General features: G+C 40.2%; 1 protein-coding gene and 1 non-coding gene across 2 annotated transcripts; one reads left to right on the top strand and one right to left on the bottom strand.

Moving 5' to 3' along the window:
• Nucleotides 1–4,573: 4,573 nt before the first annotated feature.
• On the bottom strand, nt 4,574–4,645 carry trnae-cuc. The gene has a single exon. It is a non-coding gene; the product is annotated as a tRNA-Glu (tRNA).
• A 722-nt stretch (nt 4,646–5,367) lies between these two features.
• Nucleotides 5,368–19,912, top strand: LOC111235937 (nuclear receptor coactivator 7-like). Its single transcript, XM_022764516.1, is given in 17 exon segments — nt 5,368–5,418; nt 5,909–6,105; nt 9,966–10,123; nt 12,626–12,696; nt 12,806–12,913; nt 13,006–13,107; nt 13,731–13,856; nt 14,083–14,267; nt 14,764–14,918; nt 15,311–15,907; nt 16,349–16,520; nt 16,741–16,888; nt 17,075–17,200; nt 17,315–17,467; nt 18,467–18,562; nt 18,655–18,728; nt 18,860–19,912. Coding segments are annotated over 16 exon segments (2,445 nt in total). The 5' UTR covers nt 5,368–5,418; nt 5,909–6,067; the 3' UTR covers nt 18,996–19,912.
• Nucleotides 19,913–21,268: the final 1,356 nt, after the last annotated feature.

Raw genomic sequence — 21,268 nt, 5'->3', positions numbered from 1 at the left:
AACCTTTCTCCTGTTGTTCAGTTCCTGGGTCAAAGGTCATGGCTGCAGTGCCTCAGCTGACTTGGCAGATTGACAGTGGGTGTAGTGGCACTGGATGGGATACAGTATTGAGCTGTTTAAAGCCATGTCTCCATCACTTTCATTCCTCTCTCTGTCTTTGTTCGCTGGCTGGTGCAAATGGCCAGTATGTGTGCATGCAGCGGGAGTGTGTATGTGTGCATGTGTGGGTAAGGGGTCATTAACCTCATGGTGGTCTCTCAGTCAGTCTGAGCAAGACCACCAAGGGAGTGCTGAGTCTCCATCACATCCAAACTATTACAGCTTGTGATGTGTCATAATCAGAAGTTTTTAAATTCCTGCTGCTACAGTCAACTACAGACCACTGACCAGGATTAGGCTGCACCAACTATTCCACAACTAAGTTTTGTGTGTATTTCTTAGTAAAACTGCCTACAGTGTTGTCATTATAGGAAATACACCTACGTATTCACTTTCTTGCCAAGCGTTAGATGAGAAGACTGATACCACTTTCCTGTCTGAACTGTAAATATAAACGTATATCCATCAGCTGGTTAGCTTAGCTTAGCATAAGAACTGGAAACAGAGGTAAACAGCTAGTATGGCTCTGTCCAGGGTTAACAAAATCCACCTACTAGTGCCTCTGAATCTCACTAATGAACACGTTTTATCTTGTTTGTGTAATCCTACAAAAAAAACTAATGACGACACATTTTGGTTTTAAGGGTTTGTTTGTTTTTTAACGCTTCAATTTAGCTAGCTGTTTCCCCCTGTCTTTAGGGGCTAAGCTAACTGGCTGCTGCAGTAGCTTCATATTTACCATATTTACAGGCATAAGAGTGGTATTTTGGTATCTCAGCAAGACAGCACATGACCATATTTTCCAAAATGTCAAACAATTTATTTCAAAGATAGTAATGTGTTAATCGGCAGCTAGGAAACATCTGTTAGCAGCTCTCTTATTTTGTCATTCAGTCAAACATTATTATCATTATGTTTTGTAGCTTGTTGTAGCTTCTATTTTTTTGTGAAATATAATTTAAATCTAATTAATCAAGAGTTAAGACAGTTTCATGCATGTCCTATTACCTCTTATACAATTAGAATAGTTGCGTTAGCTACATAATGGTTACACCTGGCAGTTATTGAGTTGAAAATATATAGTTAAAACTAATCTGTAAAATTAATAGTGTGTCTGGTGCAGTCCATCTTAATTTTGTGATGTGTAAACAATAATTATCAATCAAGTTATGAGTCAAACATTTTATACCCTCATCTTATTTCCACTTTATTTAGGTCCACAGTAGCTTACACAATGTCTTCCTGGGGTCCAAACAACAACATAAGAATAACATGATTAAGAATAAATGGAAATTTTACAGGCTATGACATTTTAGACAATAGATACTTGAAATGAAAACATTGTCAAAAAACATTTTAAAAAAAAGGTCTAGACAGCAATACCTAAAACACCATTAACATCTATTGTATGTGATATTCAACAATTTCTGTTTTAGTGATTTTTTGAAGAAAAAAAACAACTTACCCATGTCATCCAGTGGCATTCAATGTGTCAGCTTCTTCAGCTCAAAGCTTAATAAATCTGTCAGAGCTGTGAGCTGTTTGTAAGTGGGATCCTCAACGGCTGTGGTTATTAGCTTCATTATTACTCTCTGCTTCGAAGATATCTTTTTCTAATTGGTTTATTGCACAACAATCTGTCTGCGTTGTTATATCTTTTCAAAAACATACAAATAAAAACACTGCATGATGGAAGATTTTTCTAAAATATTTCTTTTTTTTTTTCTTCAAATTTTTGGTTCATTATAATGAATTACAGCCCCCATATTTCCTATTAATTATCATTTGTGTGACATATCCTCTCTCTGTGTTTAGGTTTTGTGGTTTCTTGCTGCCACAGTGTACTTGAAGTTATCAGTCGTTGTAGTCTAAGCTGGAATTGTATGACGTCTGAGTAAAATGATTTTAAATCTCTTCAAGGCCTGCGCTGGGTCAGACCTTTGTGACAACAACAACGATGATTTGACTTTAAAAAAGATAGACATAAGATAAAGCACTGACTTACTCGTGCTTACTTAGCAAAACAAGGCATTGAACAAATTAAATATCCATGCTTTGTTTGATTTCAATTATAGCTATTTCCAGTCGTAAAATCTTTCATTCCAACCTCAGAAACAATAGAAAAAGTGACAATAAAAAGCGACAGAAGATCATGTGGCTTATTATGAATGTGTTACTATTACTCGGCACATATATGTGCATTCTTAGTGGCAAACATACAAACGTTAAGATACACAAATCTTTTACACTGTATCTTTTCTTTTGTTCCTCTCTTTCTGCTCATCTGCTCATCTTCGGCAACATAAATTCCTGAGTGTGTGTGTGTGTGTGTAACTTTGAACTCCCTCGTAGAAGAAGAATTGTAACACAAAAAAACAGACACTGTAATGCTACCAAGCTGTTTGTGGCTCTGACGGGACAGTACTGTAAAAATTTTAATATCAGAGACTGAAATGAGACTGCCTGTGTTCTGTACAGATCTTATATGATGGGGAGACAAAGCACAGAAGGCCTATGTTTGATGGACTTTTATTATTTTTACTATTATTATAGCTCTGTGTGAGAGGCACATCTTGAAAACATTACTTGGCAAAGAGTCAAAAGTTTACTAGGGCTCATCCTTGGTTTTTTTTTTTAGTGGTTAAAATTCAGTGAAATGTGCTACTCTGGCCATGATTTCCTTTCTGTCCCTCTGTTTTTTCAAAGCCATCATTGTCCTTCCAGCAAAGAAAAGGAAGACATTCAGGGACAACTTGCAATAAAAATAAATAACGAAAATAAAGAATGGAAATGAAGAAAGCAACAGATTGGAGGGAAAGTAATTCAAAGACAGCTTTTTTAAAAAAAAAAAAAAAAAAAAGAGAAGAGAAGGCGACAATTTGAGCTGTCCTACTTCTGAGTCTCATGGAGGTTTTGATGTTCTTGAAAGGGGGCGATGATACCCAGAGCCACAGGGTACCTGCCAATACAAACCCTGCTCCCAACCAAACAGCCCCCCCCACCACCACCACCCCCACAACAATCCTTTGCTTCAAGCTGGGCAGGGAGGGAGAGGAGGGGGCTGGAGAGGGGTTGACGAGAGTCTGAACAGGCCGGAGGAGGGACACACCGGCGCCATGGCGATCCCTAAGACAACTTATCTCCTCTCTCACAATGATAGCGCCTGTCAAAATAACTGCCAAGATACATAGCCAGCCAGGAACTGGTTAACTCCAGAGTTGTCCAATCAGAGGGCCTCCTGCCGAGATCTCTGCGTTTCCCCAACTTCTGGGACCCAAGTTCCACAAACACACATTATCTCTGTCTCATTGCTCTCGATCTCAAACAGGTTCAGTTCAAATAGACCTAAACCTTATTAGAGGAAATGGTGGGGAAAAGTTATTACAATACATTTACAACCCAATTACATTCAAGTTAACAACATGTATTGAGTATCAGGTGTGAAGTTGTCTAAAAGCTGTAAAAGCTGAAGAATTATATTTAAAAGAAAAGTTAAAGATACTTAATTGCCTCTATGTCACCCACCTCTTGTGAAATGCTGGGGAGAGAGCGTCCTATTTCATCCAACAGAGACAGCTTTTGAATGTTGTTTGTTCTTTTCTTCAAATTGTAAAGACAAATAAAGAGCTCATATTAATTACATTTTTCTTACTGAAGATGCTGTTTCAATGTGCAGTAACCTTAATCGGTGGACTGCTTCATATTCCTAATACAGTAGTCTATGCCCTCTTCAACATTTTGCACACCTCTGTTAGCTGTAGCATTAGTAGTGAAACATCGCCACCTAGCGGTAAATTTGATAAATAGCTCGCCAGAAGTGGCAATGCCAAGTGCACCGCGTAATTCCGGGTGTTTCACACTTAAGCTAAGGAATGGGTTAAGGTCATTACAAGTCCAAATAATCAAAGGATTTATCTGAGGGGTATTATGATAGTAAAAATTAAAAAAATATGTCTACATTTAAATGCCACACAAAATATATTTCTGGCGTTTCTCGAAAATACAGTATAATTCTTATTTTAAAAAAATATTTCAAATGAAAAAATATTAAAATAAAACAAAAATCAGTTAAATTTTTAAGCAACAAAGGAAACATTGAATAGAATATCTTGCTTTGAATGTGGGTCAAGGAGTTGGTGTTTGCATTAGGCTAACGTTAAAACCTGTAATGCTTTTGCGCAGACTACAGTTTCTAAATGTGGTACAGTTTAGGCCGCTATTTAAACGGTGGTTACAACAAAAGCGCCGATATAACTCTAACTGTGATGACTACTAAATAACACTGTTACTTACCTGCAGTCACTTTTCCCTGTAACTATTCACTGGTAATACAATGAGTGTTACAGGCGAGTCGGTAACTTGCGGTCAAGCTGTGGAGGATAAATATTTAACCCAGCTGTCGTTTGGTCAAGTTAGATCATTTCAACTGTATGACGAGGTGGAGGGATTTTTGTGAGAGCGATAAAAGGAGTAGTTCCCTGACCGGGAATCGAACCCGGGCCGCGGCGGTGAGAGCGCCGAATCCTAACCACTAGACCACCAGGGACTGCTATACTCACAGAGGAATCATATGATTTTGTTTTTCTATGCATGTGTTATGTTGCTGACGTTATTTATGGTCATTTGGCTACATTTACCGTTGAACTATCAAATCCCCGGCCTGGCTAAACTTAGCTAACTATAGGCTACTGTTAACAGAGGCTTAGCAGGCTTATAGCTACAGACAAGCAGGTGGTGAGCTCCTGTGCTTTAACAGCACATATGACACCAGAGGGCGCAGTGAAGGGAGGTTTCATTTTGATATTAACCTTAGCTGTTTGAGGATGCACGCAAGGTATGTAGGCAGTTTTCGCAACCTGTTTTTATGGCAGATTTAGCGTATTAGTGCCTCGTTGCAGATCGGGATTTGGTGTCAGCGTTAGGGCGCATTACATTAACAGGAATGCTTTACCTTAAGAGATTTGGTTAGCGACAGGGCCGAGTAAAATATCCTCAACATCTCCACCAGGTTGCTATTGTCTTGTAAACAAAGTGGCTAGCTAGTGCCGTTAGCATCAGCTGGTAAGTCAGATGGAAGACTGGACCTTGTTCAGTGTGCCTGTGTTTGCTCGGACCTGGCGGTAGCTCAGACGGATTTCTCTTTAGCAGCGCTGGGCATTTGTCTGTTGTTGTTGTTGCTGCTGCACCGTAAGAAAGGGCTGAAAGCTGCTCAGTGGTCCCGTTCATAGAGGAATTCCCATTAAGCAAGCTACTACAATCTGAAGAATGTGGCTAGCTAGGTGGGGTAACATCGCTTCAAAATTAGCCTTTTCCTCTGTGGTAAGCCATTTACCTGTTATATAACACTTTGAGGCTACACGTGGATGAACTGCAGTTGCCCAATTTCTGTTCTTTAGGGTGGGACATGTCTGTGATCGATTAACCCTGTGGTGTTATAGCTAGATTATAGTGTAGCCATGGCGGTCTGAATGTTTACATCTACCAGATTCCCAAAGTGATGCTGCTAATAATAGACCCACCGTTCTGATGAAGCATAATTACATAATTAAACGCATGTTTACTGTAGCAGCATTAACTAGTAGCAGATGTGTCTTTCCTCTACAGCCGAGATGATGCATTTTCCTTCCTGTTGGTCAGCCATTGTCAGCAGAGTGGCCTGACATGCTTATTATAGGATGCTTTCATCGCCCTCCACTTAGTGTGATGAGGCTTCACCATCAGTTATTGGGCTTTAGCAGTGAAGTGAGTGTTGTTGAGTGAGGAGGCACCCCGTGAGCCAGCTAATCCCCTGCCTCTTTTTCCTCTGCAGGACAAGAAAGAAGTGTGAGAGCACAGTGTGAGAGGTGATCTTCCCAAAGTTGTCTTTTGGCTTGGACACACTTGAGTGCGTGTGTGTATACGTGTATGTGTAAGGGTGGATGTTTGTATGGATGCACTTGACTGCATGCAGATTTAGGATCCTGGCCTGATGGAAAAGAGAGACAGGAAGCCGGGATATTTTGCCAGGTAAGGGACTTTTTGTGAGTACTTTGTATTGTCTTATTTGTGTTTAATTTTGGGGTTTTTCATGCAGCAGAACTGATGTGTAGCTCCTAGCATTTTAATGATGACTAAGCTTATGATCAATAACATAACAGCTAAGGTAGGATAAGGGTTAGGAAATTTGCAGTGTTACAGCAGCAAAGTACTGTCCAGTACAGAAAACTGCAAAATCTCAATAACAAACATTAAAAATTAAAAAAAATCCTAAATCATAGAAACAAATATCAAACATATTTGCCTCAGAGAAATTTACAATCTCATACAGTACCCTCTATCCTCAGACCTTCAATTCAGATGAGGAGAAAATCCTCACAGAAAACTTGAAATATTCAGTAAATCCATCGCATAATATCAGAGTTCCAGCTGAAATAACTGCTCCAGTTACCAGGCGTCCAATTACCATGAAGTTCAACGAAGGACAAGCATCAACTTATCATACTAATGGGTGATTTTTCTTATCCAAACTTGTAATGTGATATATTTCTGTTTATAGGAAGTGTTTTAGTTAAATTCTGATATTTGTTTCTTTCCGTATCTCTTAGCCCATGAATCACATGTTGGAGTGTAAAGTCCAAACTCTGTTGTTGAAAGAACTCCTCTTTGAGCATTGCTTGTTTGAGGCGACACCGTTGGTTTTCCATTGTGATGCATGTTCGTTTGTGCCTTGACAGTTTTGCTGTGAAGGTGCTTTAACTCATTTCCTTTTCTCACCTTTTTGAATCATGGATCAGCACTGTTAAGTCACCTGTCTCTGAGCTACACCCATCTTATACTGCCTCATATAATCCGAGTTATTGATCCACCGCAATGATGTTGACTTTAAAATTGGATTTTGGCAGCATTGTGAAACATGATAACAGGAAATGTGTGGAAAGAGGCTTGTCACAGCTACGGTGCATAGACAGGTCAGGTTATGAACAAAGAGCGGCGCTCTCTCTCTGACGTCTACAACTCACTAATTAATGTCTATTGGCAGGTGTTTGATTTAGAAAGCTGGGTGAAAATGAATGTGGATAAATGGGATTAAATGGTGGATGTCTGTGTAAAATGGTTTAAACGTGTCTCAAAAGCCTCAACCTAGAAAATATTGTTCCTGCTCTGCTTGATTTTTAAAATGGGTAAAAACAAAAATAGTGTGAAAAGTAATGATCAGTGAATGTTCCCAAAAATAGATAAATAAGTTGATTTACGGATAAGCAGTAGTGACGCGGTGCGTATGCTGCTAAGAGCAGAGCTGTTCAATATGGACATGATGGATGTTGTGAGGTAGTGAAGTCTAATGGGCTTCATTGTTTCTTATTACGTCTTGGGTTACTTGTTCAGGCTGCACTGACAGGCTGGTACAAACCTGCAATTTGTCGTCTGTTTTTTCTTCATGTGATCGGCTTATGTTGGAAATATTCGGCAGAGAAATGACTTTGTAATGGCATCGCAGTCCAGGCACCCTCTAATTATTAGGTAGGCAGTGTATTAGATTTTAATGGGCTGCAGGCTTTGTGTTAGGGACGGTGTTTTCCTGCAAAGTGAGTGTGGGAGTGAGCAGCAAAAACAACAGTGGAAAGGTGCAGGATGAATACATCAGACTCATGCAGACTACTACTGTAAAGACAGCCACGCTGTGCCTGTATGGACGGAGCGAACATGTCAGGAAGGAAAATAAGCCTTATCTCCAAACACAGCTACTGCTTTAACATGTAGCTCTCCTGCTACTTGCACCATATGGTGCTTCACTTCCTGACAAATAGAGCAAAGCTCACAGAGAGGCACACGCATACAGTAAAAGCCAATAAAAACTATTAACCTGCCTTGAAACTTATCATGTTTTATTGTTTTACAGCACTGAAACCCAGTGTGTGTAATTAGGAGTTTTTGACACAGAACATTAGCACGAAAGACTCATGTCAAAGTAAAACGGGTGATTTGAGGTGAAATGTACGAGGTCCATTTCCTGGAAAAAAACTACACCATGAAGACAAAGGCACAAAAAGATTTACTGAAAAGTTTCAAGGCACTGAAGATACACGAAGTACAGTAAGATTGTGCTTTGAAAACAGGTACAGAATATGACATAGTACATTTGTCTAGAGCAGACTGTGCGCACGCACACACACACACACACACACACACACACACACACACACACACACACACACACACACACACACACACACACACTTTGAGATGGAGACTAGTGACACTGCTCATAAAGTAACTGTTGCCTTGGGGATTTCATGAGTCACAGTTTTTTAGCTGTTGAGAAAACACAACATGTTTGATGGAAGATACTGTATGTGGGAGACACTGAAACAAAGTAGAAAAATGTTCTATGGTCTGAAGAGACCAAAACTATGCTTTGTGGCTGTCTCACTAAACAGTGTATTTGGTGTAAGCCTAACACAGCAGTGGAAACACAGAAGTCCCAGTCCACCATGAAACCTGGTGGTGGTAGCGTCACGCTTTGGGGATCCCCCTGTGCCACGAGAAAGTAAGGGGGTAAAATAAACGCTGCAATACAGAAATATCTGTGTTTACTACAGAATTGCAACTGAGGAGAAAATTTATTTTCCAGCAAAACAGCTGCAGATGTGAAGACAAAATGGCATCCAATGGATCCATAGAGACTTAAGGATTATTGCTGTTGTAGTTTGCTGTGGTGGTGAGCAGGTGAAACTATCATCTTCTGTCTTATGTTTGTACTCAGATCAATTTGTAGAGAGATGGTTTTCACATGTTCTGTTAAACAGTGTCAAAAAAGTGAAATTTTATACATTTGATTCAAAGTTATAAAACACAGTAAAATATTAAGTGCCGGTAGTTGACTTAAGCAGGGCTACTGTAAGCACAGTGAAAACACAATTCAAGCCAAGTCTTGTACATGGAAGTTCAGGGTTTTTTTATTTTTTTTATTTGTATTTTCATTTTCACTTGTTACATGCAGTATGAGGCTTTTCTCTGCTGTTATGCTGAGATGTCAATGGAAGAGAGGAAGGGAACGATGACGGGGGGGGGGGGGGGGGGGGGGGGGGGATTGGGACACTGTGAGACATCCCCCACAGTGAAACAGACGATGCTTTTAAGAATGTGTCTGCAGATTCTCGAGTTCACTTCCAGATTTGTGCCGCATCAGTTAAAGTGGGAGAGTGACCTGAGGCTGCGGGAGAGGCCTGAGCCGTGTCTGTCTGCAGCCTTATCGACCCACTCTCGCCTTTCCATTAAGCCGCTTGAACACTTAAGACGCTTCTCTTTTCGCTTTTCTTTCACTCCGTCTTTGTCAAGGGCTGTGCAGAGCAACGCTACCCCTGCCCCTCAGAGCATTTGATAAATCAATTTGGTCTCATCTTTGTATTATTTAATCTGTTGTAGTTTTGCTGACATTAGACAATAAACAAACCTGTGCTGCCTGGTGATTTTCCGATCATGATGGATTGAAAAATATAAGTAAAATGGTAATGACATTGTAACTGGCAGGAATGATTAGAGAAAAACTCCTTACTTCCAGTGTGGAACTACATTTTGGTTCCTGTGTACTATCCAGCTCACTATAGATATCAATAGGCCAATCTGAAGGGTGGAAGTTCAGGTGAATGCGTCATTACATCCTGTAGTAGTCGGTAACAAACATCATCAACTACAGCATTAACATGGGTGGAATATATAAACGTGCACATATTCCTACACACTTTATGTTGATCCCCACACTGAGAGAGCTGTGATCGCACGAGCTCTGACCAAAGTGATCAAATGGCCGTCTGCAGTGCTGTATTTTCTTTACCCAACTTTATGAGAGGAGGTAAACAAATCCTTCTCCTCTGGCATCCCATCAGGCTGAAGAGGCGGAGACAGCTGAAGCAGAGCCAATCGGATAAGAATGTGAATGAGCAGAACCCGACAATCATCTCCTGTCCAGACATCCCAACTGACAGCAACCCCAACAAGAAGACAGATCTGCAGAGAATAACAGCGAAAGCGCCTGCAGCCTCAGGTAAGAGCTGCGTGCAAACTCACAACAAAGATTTGCAGCTTGTTTTCTCATGGAGAAATCACTTGAGTAAGAAGCACTCTGAGCACCCTGGAGCCCGTAATTGGCCTCAGATACACTTAGAAAAAATGGATTAAATGGCAATAATGGAGACAATGTATATTATTTTAAAGCAATCTGTATTTTGAGTTTGTTATTATCAGCAGACTTAAAAGCTGATTTATATGCCTCCACTGATGTTATGCTGTGTCTCTGCAGATACTAAAAGGCTCCACATTTAACTTTTGGTTCGCTCTTTGTCGTCTCCCAAACCTTCTGTTCACCGCCATCGTTAGCACTGTATTACAAAAACAGTGTTAGATAATATAAACCCGATTCATTTGGCAGTGGAACAAATGCCACATCCTTGCCTTAATGCACAATACTCCTATGAGACTGCTGCAACGATCGCTGGGTAAAACCCCTGAGAATTATAATGACGTCAAACACATTCTGGTCCTAGTTTGCTGTTGTGGCAAAGACAATGAACCTTGGTGAGACGGCCTCATTCAAAGCAGCTTTACTGCCTGAGCGTTTCGTTCTGTTGTGGTTTTTTGTCGCTCTGTAATTTCCCACTTTTAGATGAGCAGGAGGTCAGCTTGCAGTAGTGGTATTATTGTTACTGTCAATACTGCTGCTTTGTTATTTGAGAGAATTTTCCCCCGACTGATAGACGGTACAATCATCTGTGTTGGGAATCACTTGTGCTGAAACGACCTCAGCAGTTTTAAACAGGAAGTTACATAACCTTTATCCTGTGCTGTCTTACAGCATAATGATGACATTTTATCCACCGTGTAAACAAAGCTTATGAGTATTAAGAGTCGGTGCTAATGTTAAATCACAATGGAAATATTATAATGGCCTTAGTTTATGCTTAAAAATGATATAAAATCCAAGTTACGATACTAGCATCTTTGTCATAAACATAATTTTTTTAAGTGAATAACATTTTTCGAGGGTTACGCCTTTTCAAACAGAGGAGAAAATGCTTGTAATAGGCTAATAAAAGTAAAATGATATCAACTAAATTCTATCATTCAGCTACTGAACTCTGTGTCCATTCAGGATTGCTAAAAGACATTCTTTGTGATTGACTAATGTGAGTGTCACTGTGTGCAAAGTGATGGAACATATTTTGGCTTCAGATTTGCCCCAGAAGAAATCTAGTTGAAGTAGGCCTGAACGATCAAATCGAAATATTATTTAAATCACAATGTGGCCAAGTGCAATCACAGGAGCTGCAGTTTTTCTGATTCAGGTAAAATGTGGTACAACAGACCATAAATGAAGCATTGTGTTGCTACAGAGATGCTCCAACCAACAAATCCTATTTTCCAAATGTAGAGGAACCTTCTTGTTTTGCATGAGACCCAACAAAAATCATCATCATTTTTTTTTCACTGAAATTGAAATTGAGATTTTTTTTGTGCATACTGCTCAGCCCTAAATTGAACCTATAAAAACTGTTAATATTAAAGGCATGCTCACAATATGTGCAACTCGGACTGATGTACAGTTTTAATCAGTGGTTTCGAGTTGGTTTTCTGCATTTGGCTTGTGTAAGTGACATTACAAGCATTGTGTGTCATTCTACCATATGTTGCTGGGTTTGTTTGTAGCAATAAATCATCCCTGAACGCAGCATGTTGACAGTGATATGGACTCAAACGTGCAGTGGGCCAGCCAGCTGTGTACATTCTGCACTGAGTGTTTTGATAAAACTACAAAACATATACCTCTAGGTTTTACGTGACCACATCATGCGCAGTATTTTATCATTCACCGCCCTGTACTAATTCTGTGAAAGAGGTCCAGTTTTCACACAGGTGACAGCGGACTTGTGTTTGATGGTGGCTGCAGCAAAGAGCAGACAACAGCAGCAGTCTGGCTGTCTAATGCTTAGTCACGGCCTCTGTTTCCATGGAGGAGGCAGCAGGGTAATAAGGCAGCAGGGAGTGGTGTACTAATAGCTTATGTGTTCTTGGCAAGAAAAAAATGCTGACTGTAGACCTTGTCTGCCACAAGGGTCAGATTGTGAATTTACAATAACTGCTTCTGTTAGTGTGTGTGTGTGTGTGTGTGTGTGTGTGTGTGTGTGTGTGTGTGTGTGTGTTTTCAAGCATGGATAACAATATGGGACAAACAAGCGCTGGTACTTAATCAAAAATGTGGTAACTACGGTATTAAAAGGTATTTAGAAGGTCCTCTGTTGCAGAATTTCTTTGTTCTGGCCTCGGTGGATGGTGCTTGAATTTTTATTGCTTATTGCAGAAAGTTAGAATCACTGGATTATTAAAAATATATGTTAGCAACCTAGAAAGTATGAGGCGGACACTTTATTAATCTCTCAAGAATAATTTTTTTTTTTTTTTTCCTATGAGAATATTGTCAGGTTGGTAACGTCTCTCCATCTGCAAAATCCCTTTCTCTTTTTCGGTCTCTCTCTCTCTCTCTCTCTCTCAGATGATGGCTGAAAAAGTAACAATCAGGCAAAGAAGGAGAAGAGGAGGCCACCGGGGACAGTGGAGTTCATTGTGAGTAGCACTGCACTGATAGCACACTTTAAATGTCTGGCTAGCTGACAGGAAGGTTGTAGATTGCATCATGTAGTGTTTTCTCACAGGAGTTGATCTCTTGTTTCAGGTGGGACCTAACGATTCCCTCAACAGCATCGCTCTCAAGTTCAACATCACCCCAAACAAACTGGTCCAGCTGAACAAGCTCTTTGCTCGCAGCGTCTACCCCGGTCAGGTGAGAACACTAACTGCACCACATTATGCTGCTCCCGGTCTCTGCATTATTTATGTGACTTGCTGATCATTGGTCGTTGGCCCCCACTACAGAAGCTGTTTGTCCCTGATGTGAGCCAGCCAGAAACAGAAGTAAAGTCTCAGAGTTCCTCTGATCCCACCCTCACAAATGGTTTGTCTGAGAAACCATTAAATGTAAGTGAAAACCAGTTTCATTATGTTGATTACACTGCATGGTGCTTTTTGCTGTAGTTTACAGCAGCTGTTTAGGGACAACTTTGTGAAAAAGGCATACATCTTGGAGGAGTTGCACATTAATTAATTAGAGGATGAAACAGGAGTATATACAGGGGATCTTCTGTGCTTTCAAACTTTGTCCTCTGACCACACTGACTGGTTCCAGTAAAATCATGGCTTTGATGCTACAAAGTGTTTTATTATTCTCCCATAATTCAAATTCTGCCGCCCACCATGATGCATTACAATTGAGTATGAGTGAGCAGTTTTTAATGTTTAGTGCATAAACAGTGGGGACTGAATATGTTGCCAGTTTGCAGAGAAGGGTAATTGAATCGACCAGCATTTGGCAGTCAAGTGAAAAAGTTACTTCAGACATAATGTTATTTTAAAAAGCGGGGAACAAATGTTTGGCTCTGGTGGCTTAAATCTCTGATTCTGAGTCAGTAAAGAGCAAACACTGATGAGAACTGAAACCACAAACCACTGCATTACACACTTCAAGCTAGCACTACACAATCAAGCTATAGCAAAGCATAACAATCAGGTCTCTGATCTGGTTTTTTTTTTATGTCCAACAGGATGGCATTTCAAACTGCAGGTCAGCAAAATCCATCCGGCGTGAGCTCTCCCCGAACTCAGAGGACGAGAGCCCGTCGACTGTTAAATTCATCAAGATGAGCTGCAAGTATTTCACTGATGGCATGGTAAGAAGAAAGCACAGTCATTTTTCTTTTTATATACTAAACAAAAAAAGTCTATCAATAAATACATACAGTGTTAAATGTAATTAATGTGTGTAATAATATATCAATTAAATGATGACTAAAATATTGACCGAATTCAAATTATATCCAACAGGTACCACTCTTTCTTTGTTGTTTCTGACCAAGAATCTCTGTCGTCCCTCCCTGTTTTATTGTAATCTTGCAGGGAGTGGTGGGAGGCGTGCTGATCGTGACCCCCAACAACATCATGTTTGACCCCCACAAGTCAGACCCCCTGGTGATCGAGCACGGCTGTGAGGAGTACGGCCTCATCTGCCCCATGGAAGAGGTCGTCTCTGTAGCGCTGTACGACGACGTGTCGCGCATGAAGCTCAAAGACGCCCTTCCATCGTAAGATCTCCCAACCGTCTCCCTCTCCTCATTTCCCTCTTTTGTAACTCTTATTCCTCCTTTCTTGTTCCTCCTCCAGTTTCTGCTTTCTAGTCCTTGCCAACAATAAAACTGTTTGTGTCAAACCTTTCGCTTTCTGGAACTTTTCAAATTTGCGTCTTTACCACATCTCTTAGTTTGTCTGTTGTCTGTTATAGAGCGCCTTTGTTTCCACTGGGTCTTGTCTATGTGGATCCAAGTTAAAACTCCCCTTAGTTTCCACCATTAGTTTGTAATTTTAATCTTACATATTTAATTTATTCTTCATATTTTTTTTCCTATTTTAAATGATCTGCTGTTTTTTCATCACATTTGTTATTTATTTATTTTTTTTAAGTTGTTTATCATTTTGTTCATTTTTAATTTCTGTTGGAACTGTCCTTTTTTTGTTTTTTCCCTTTTTTCATTTTCATCCTCGTTTGCCGTGCGGTATGTGTGGTGCCCGGTGACCCATCAGAGACCTACCCCAGGATCTGTGTCCTGTGTACAGGCCTGGTGAGTGGGAGCAGCTCCCGTCAGAGCGGGACTTAAACCCCTTCAGCCGCTACGAAGCTCTGGAACCAAAGCGACCCATCGTCTTGGACGACATTGAATCAACCCTCTCTGAAACTGGTAAGATTGTGTCATTCAGTTCTGGCACGGGTGATCCACTTCCCCAAATGGTGGTTGTCTTTTAACTTGGATTTACTGTCCAGCATCGACAGGTGCATGTTCTTCTTTTTATTTGTCTAGTAATTGAATGAAAGTGGATTTTCAGATCCTTTTCTGTGACCAAACATTTCGGTTCCTAACTTTCGCTGATTCCTCATCAAGTTCTTTTTCACATGTCGATTGATTGTCTCGATAATTAATCAGCAACAATTTTGATTATCAGTTCATCATTTATGTCAGTTTTTAAGCAAAATATTTAAACTAAATATCGTTATGAAAATAATCTGTAGATGCAGCTCTAGAGTAGAATGTGTTGATCTTAAACAAAGCCTGATTTATCTCTTCAATACCAGGGAGTACAGAGGGAGAGCAGACAGAGAAGTCTCCGTCAGATGAAGGATTCACAGAGTTGGAGCCTACTGTCAACGGGAGCACTGAAGAAGCAGAGGGAACAACCTCCAGAACATCCAGCATCCTCAGCAGGGACCAACAGAAACTCCTAGGACCAAGTTGCCCAGGCAGAGGAGACAAGTCGATGCTTGATCAAACTAAAGGGAAGCTGGATGATGAAGAAGATGAAGGTGTAGCTCAGAACAGCTCCATCGAGGATGGAGAGTCAATACAATCCTCCTCAGAGACTGAGAAACAGGGCTACTCGCGCGATAAACCTACAAGCCAAGACGTAACCAAAACCAAAGACATCAAACCTAAAGGGACGGAAGAGCTGCTAAATGGTGTAGATGATAAGATAATCAGCGCACCAGTGGACCAAAACAGGAAGTTGAGTCTGATTGAAGCTGCAGAGGTTCATGGGAACTCCAGTCCTAAGAGACGAAGCTCGGACAGACGAGCCGAGGAGGACGAACTCAGTGAAGAGGAGAGACGGAAGAAAAACTATGAAGCAGAAGTGAAGTCATGGCTGATGGAGAGGATGCAGGCTCCAATAGAAGGTAGACATTGTAAAAAGATATTAAATCCATTGTCACAGTTATTGTAGTTATTTGGCAGTTTATATGTTGAATGTCAGGAATATCAGTGTCTAAAGACACTCCCAAATCTTAAAATCGAAACAAATGTTCATGTATGTATTTCTTCTTGCTTTCTTTTTTAAATTATTTTCTTTAATGTCCTATCTTTTTATGTCACAATTGTCACGTATAAATAAAAGGGGAGAAAGACTCTCAATCACCATTATTTGCAGAATTTAAACATTTCAGATTTTGGTGACTCCTGGTGGTAGAATCAAAAAAAAGACTGTGACAAAGCACAACCTCATCAAAAAAAAGAAATCTGGGATGTCTGGGTACTTTCAGGGGATATAATGAAGTCAATGAATGTGGCATTAAACTAGCATAATTTTCTCTCTTTTTTTGGTTCCCTATTCTGTACAGACATGCTTTTTTCATCAGAGGAGAAGAGTAAAAACCCTCCAATGTTCCTCTGCTTCAAAGTGGGAAAGCCAATGAGGAAGTCCTTTGCTACCGGCATGACCTCTAGTCCTGCCCACTCCTTTGGGGGCCGTGGGAAGCAGCCAGAGTACTGGTTCGCTGTGCCACAAGAAAGGTGAGACAGTGACTGTGTCATCATACAAAAATTCTAGTATATTGTCTGTACTGGAATCCAGCAATGAAATAAATAAAAAGTGACACTCATAACTTTCTGTTGCCTAGTTGCTTTTGCAAAAACTAACTAACCATGAACAGTCTGACTCATTGAGGAATCTGGTGGTTTGTGAGCCGTCTGTGATTTTTAACCTCTCTTATACATGGTATGTGTGTTCCAGGGTGGACCATCTCTATGCATTTTTTGTGCAGTGGTCTCCGGATGTGTATGGGAAGGAGGCTCGAGAGCAGGGCTTTGTTGTGGTGGAGAAAGATGAGCTGGACATGATCGATAACTTCTTCAGTGACCCTGCATCTTGCAGCTGGGAGGTGAGCTGAGTGGAAAAGGCCAGTTTGTCGACGTGCTGTTGGTTTTAGTGCAGCCGAGTAAAAGACTTCAGTTTTTATATATTGCTTTATTTATGACTGACTCCCTGTTGTGCATAGATAATAAGATCCCTGTGTCACTGATTTCTCTCAGATTTTGACTTGCTTATAACCTTGTTTTGCTTCTAGATCATTACCATTGATGAGGCTAAGCGCAGGCAGAGTTTTGGCAGCTGTGACGGAGACCTGTCTGTGGATGCACTGCCCATACTCAGTGATACCAGTGACCTGCTGCAGGATACACACATTGAGAAGGTGATTAAATAAAATTACCCGCTTACTGATAAGAAAATGATTCAACTTTGCGGAAGAAATATGCAACATGCTCGGCAGTGCGTCTCATAATCTGGTAATCTGTTTGTTCTCCAGCTTGCCTGTCGCCTGCCAGCCCGTGTGCAGGGTTACCCCTGGAGACTGGCCTACAGCACCGAGAGAAATGGAACCAGCCTCAAGACTCTGTACAGAAACCTGGCAGATGTGGACAGCCCTGTTCTGCTGGTCATCAAAGACATGGATAACCAGGTTAGATACTGTCCATGTGGATTTACTCACTGGCTGATAATAGAGGAGGTGAACAGCAGTCAAATGCAGTGGCCACTGATCATCAGTAGATGGCATTCATAGCCTTTACCAGTGATGTCATCTCTGCAAAGACTTTATATTATGTATAGAATAGTAGTTTACATTATGGAGAAACACATTTTTTCTGTGATTTGAGTTTAATTTAGCAAAAATATACAAGAATTTTTTTTTTAGTTTTTTTTTTTGCAGAACATAAATAGGTTATGCATGTTTACCATATATGAGTGGACATTGTTGTTTAACAACTAATATTTTTCTGTGTGGGTTTGTGTTGGGTTTATGATTCGGGACCAGGTTATTTCCACAAAGTTCATTTTTTATTTTTTCATTTTTTTTTCTCTTGCTCTGGACCCGTGTTAGCCCACCGAGTGTTGAGCAACCCAAATGTTGGCAGCAGATTTCATCTGTCTTTGTCTTTCATTTGTCAACCCCATTGCAGCGTTAAAGGTGTGGACTGAGCATTTGGTCTGAGTTGAATATTCAGTATTCACTGAATTCACTGTATATTTCAGGGTTTTCCAATACAGTAATAGACCCATGTAATGGGAGAAACTGTCAGTAGTTTGTAAAATTGTGTAGTTGCTGTGTTTCTTATATTACAAAGTTTTCAATTTAATTTGATCTCCTTTTCAAAATCAAGAAGTCACACACAGTAAATTTAAACATGTCTGTCAGTGTATGGATCTTTAGTCTATGAGGTATTTATTTAACCCTGTCAAGGCAGCATTATTCGTGCACACACTCACCCCCTTATGGTTAATTAAGTCACATCCTCCCAGAACAACACAAGGGGTTTTAAGTTTTGGAAACAGTTCATTCAATTATGCCTCTGTGTTTGGGATACAAACCATTTTTGATTTTGTTGACACCTTGTGGTAGTATAAAAGATGCACTTTAGTCAAAAAAAAAATCTTAAATTAATTCTGACTCTTGTCACAGATATTTGGGGCATTCTCAACTCATCCCTTCAGAGTGAGCGAGCACTGCTATGGCACAGGAGAGACGTTCCTCTACAGCTTCTGTCCTGAAATCAAGGTTTGTACCAAGTTGGTTTAAAAACTAATTTTGGGTGTTTAGCTTTATTCCTCAAACTGCAAATTCAGACATTATTTGCTGTATATTTTCAGGTGTACCGGTGGACGGGGGAGAATTCTTACTTTGTGAAAGGCAGTACTGATTCTCTGCAGATGGGAGGAGGAGGGTAAGATCTGTAACTATAGCTTATTTAATGTAGAATTCTCAATAATCTACACTCTTTTCTCACTTTCTCATCAAATGATGTGCACCTTTTCCTTAACGTCTTCCTTCCTGTCTCTGCCCCCTCCTCTGCAGTGGTCAGCTGGGTCTGTGGCTGGATGCCGAGCTCTACCGGGGCACCACCACCAAATGCGCCACCTTCAACAACCAGCCACTCTCCGCCCAGCAGGACTTCAGCATCCACAGTCTTGAGGTCTGGACCTTCGAATAGCCTGGCCTGCTCTATACTAGCTACTTCTACATTCACGCTCCGCTCCACAACCCCAAACCTTCAAACAACCCCAAGTCTAATACGCACCACTTGGAGGCAAACCTAGCTACCCCACAACGACACTAAATGCTCTGTGAGAGAGGACAGAAAGCGGCACCTGTGGAGTGTTCATGCTGACTGAAAACAGAGCGGAAACGTCTGTCCTCTGTAGCCTGTTTTGACGTGGGTTTGACCTGCAGGTAGGTTGGCCAGTTTATGTCTGCGTCTTCCTTCAAAGGTGGAAGTGTAAGAAAATGCTGTTGCTCTCAGTTCATTGGCTGCCTTAGACATGTGACAACGGCCCCAGCTTTCCCAGCATGCAGACTGCCTTACCACCACAAGCTTATGAAGAGAGAGGGACGACGAAGGCTGCTAATGAGGAAATCCCAAAAAGAGCTGATTTTTAAGTGTGTATGAAAGAATAAGATGTCCCATAATACTGTAGGTTTGTTGCAGAAATAATGGTTGATGTAATTTGTATGTGTGGGAATGTACAGGGTGATGCACCGAAGATGTTTGGACGGCATATCTTTTTTTAAAACGCTATGGACTTTATACCTGAAGAAAAAAATACCAGGAAGGATATTACATCCTCTATCATTAAATTACTTTCAATGCGGGAAACGTAGTGATTGTTTACAATGGAAGTGTTGCACTTCCTCTAAAGGCCGTCTTGTCCCTTTATTTTGAGTTTTAGATTAACCGAATGAGAATGTTCCATTGCATTTCCTCATGATTTCATATAAAGTTTCATTCCCCCTACAATCCAAAATAAGTGACAAAGCCAGGAAATGTTTGCAATGACCAAATATGTTTCTTTTTAATTTCATATTTGTTGTGAGCTTGTCATATTTTATAAAATATTTTAAATTTTTTATTTTTGCATTCTGTTTTTATAAATATTGTTTTTTTTTTTTTTTAATGGTTCTACTTTTTAAAAAATGTAGTGCTTAATATTTCTGTTTTCAGATTGGACCCAACAAGCACTAGATAATTACTATTGTCAGTATCGGATTCATGTCACGCTGACTAATTTTATCTCTTTGGTTTTCATTTGTAGTCATTGTTGAGAGAGTTACAGCCAGTAGAGTTTGAACATGATGTCATTTTTCACTACAGGACTAATTAACAGTCCTTGCTGTGTTATGGCCCCATGTAATTAAGCATTTCTTCAATATAAAATTTGTTACTGAATGTTATGTGATCACCACTATAGGAAAGCTGCCTGTCCAACCACAGGTCAGCGTCTGCTTTACCTAAAAATGGGCGGAAAAGGGATTATCTGTTTTTGCACTCTGATATACCACTAACTAAAAATTCAAATCTACTAACATGGAAAAGAAATGTTCATTTATATCCTGTGTAGGTGACACAGGCTTGTAGTGCATGAATATGCAATACTGCAAATGTCCGACACCATTGTTATGATATCTACCATACTATTCACTAATGCCAGTTATTGCTTCATGTGAAAATGAGCTCTGTTGTCTGTAGCTGTTCAGTGTTGTTACTGTGAATGTTCCCTAAGTATTATTTCTTGTGAATCCAAAACTGCTGTGTTCTGTGATATCACTAAGGATCTATTTATTGTGTTGTTATTGCAACCACATTTAAACCTAAATAAATGTTAAATATACACACATGATAACACATTGTGTCGTTTATGTCCCTACTTTCATCTCCCACATGTTCATTTCCATTCCTTTTATTCAGTGGGATTTAATGTCCAGGGTTCATCAACTCAGTTTAGGGTTTGGCTCAGAGTTTGTTAAACCTGCTTTCTGGAATAGACCCTGGGTTTAGTGAAGACTCTCAGTTTGTTAACACTGAGATGAGGGAGACTCTGGGTTTTCTGATCCAGGAGGAGAGGTAATTCAAACTCTGGGTCGTTTATCATCGTAACTTAAACGCCTACTGCCCATTTAGTAGTGTTCCCTGGGCATAAACCTCTGAGGGCCATCAATGAGAAATTCCACAGGATTGCAGGTGACTGATGTAGAAATCCCTCAATTCAAGTTAATGACAATATTTTAAATTGTATTCTGTTGATGGTATTCTGCTGCGACCGGACTGAGATCAGTCATTAGTTTTTATTTAACAGGGTTTCCCAATGCTGTCTTACAGTAACAACTAACATCTCTCACTGTCTGCACTGTGCATCCTGAATGTTCAATGAACAAAGGATTTGCACACAATAAGTAAAGCTTTGTACAGATGCCATTCATATATAATTA

This window comes from Seriola dumerili, unplaced genomic scaffold (genome assembly GCF_002260705.1).
Source record: "Seriola dumerili isolate Sdu_G_001 unplaced genomic scaffold, Sdu_1.0 BDQW01000025.1, whole genome shotgun sequence".
NCBI lineage: Eukaryota > Metazoa > Chordata > Actinopteri > Carangiformes > Carangidae > Seriola > Seriola dumerili.
This window is presented reverse-complemented; position numbering and strand designations above follow the sequence as displayed.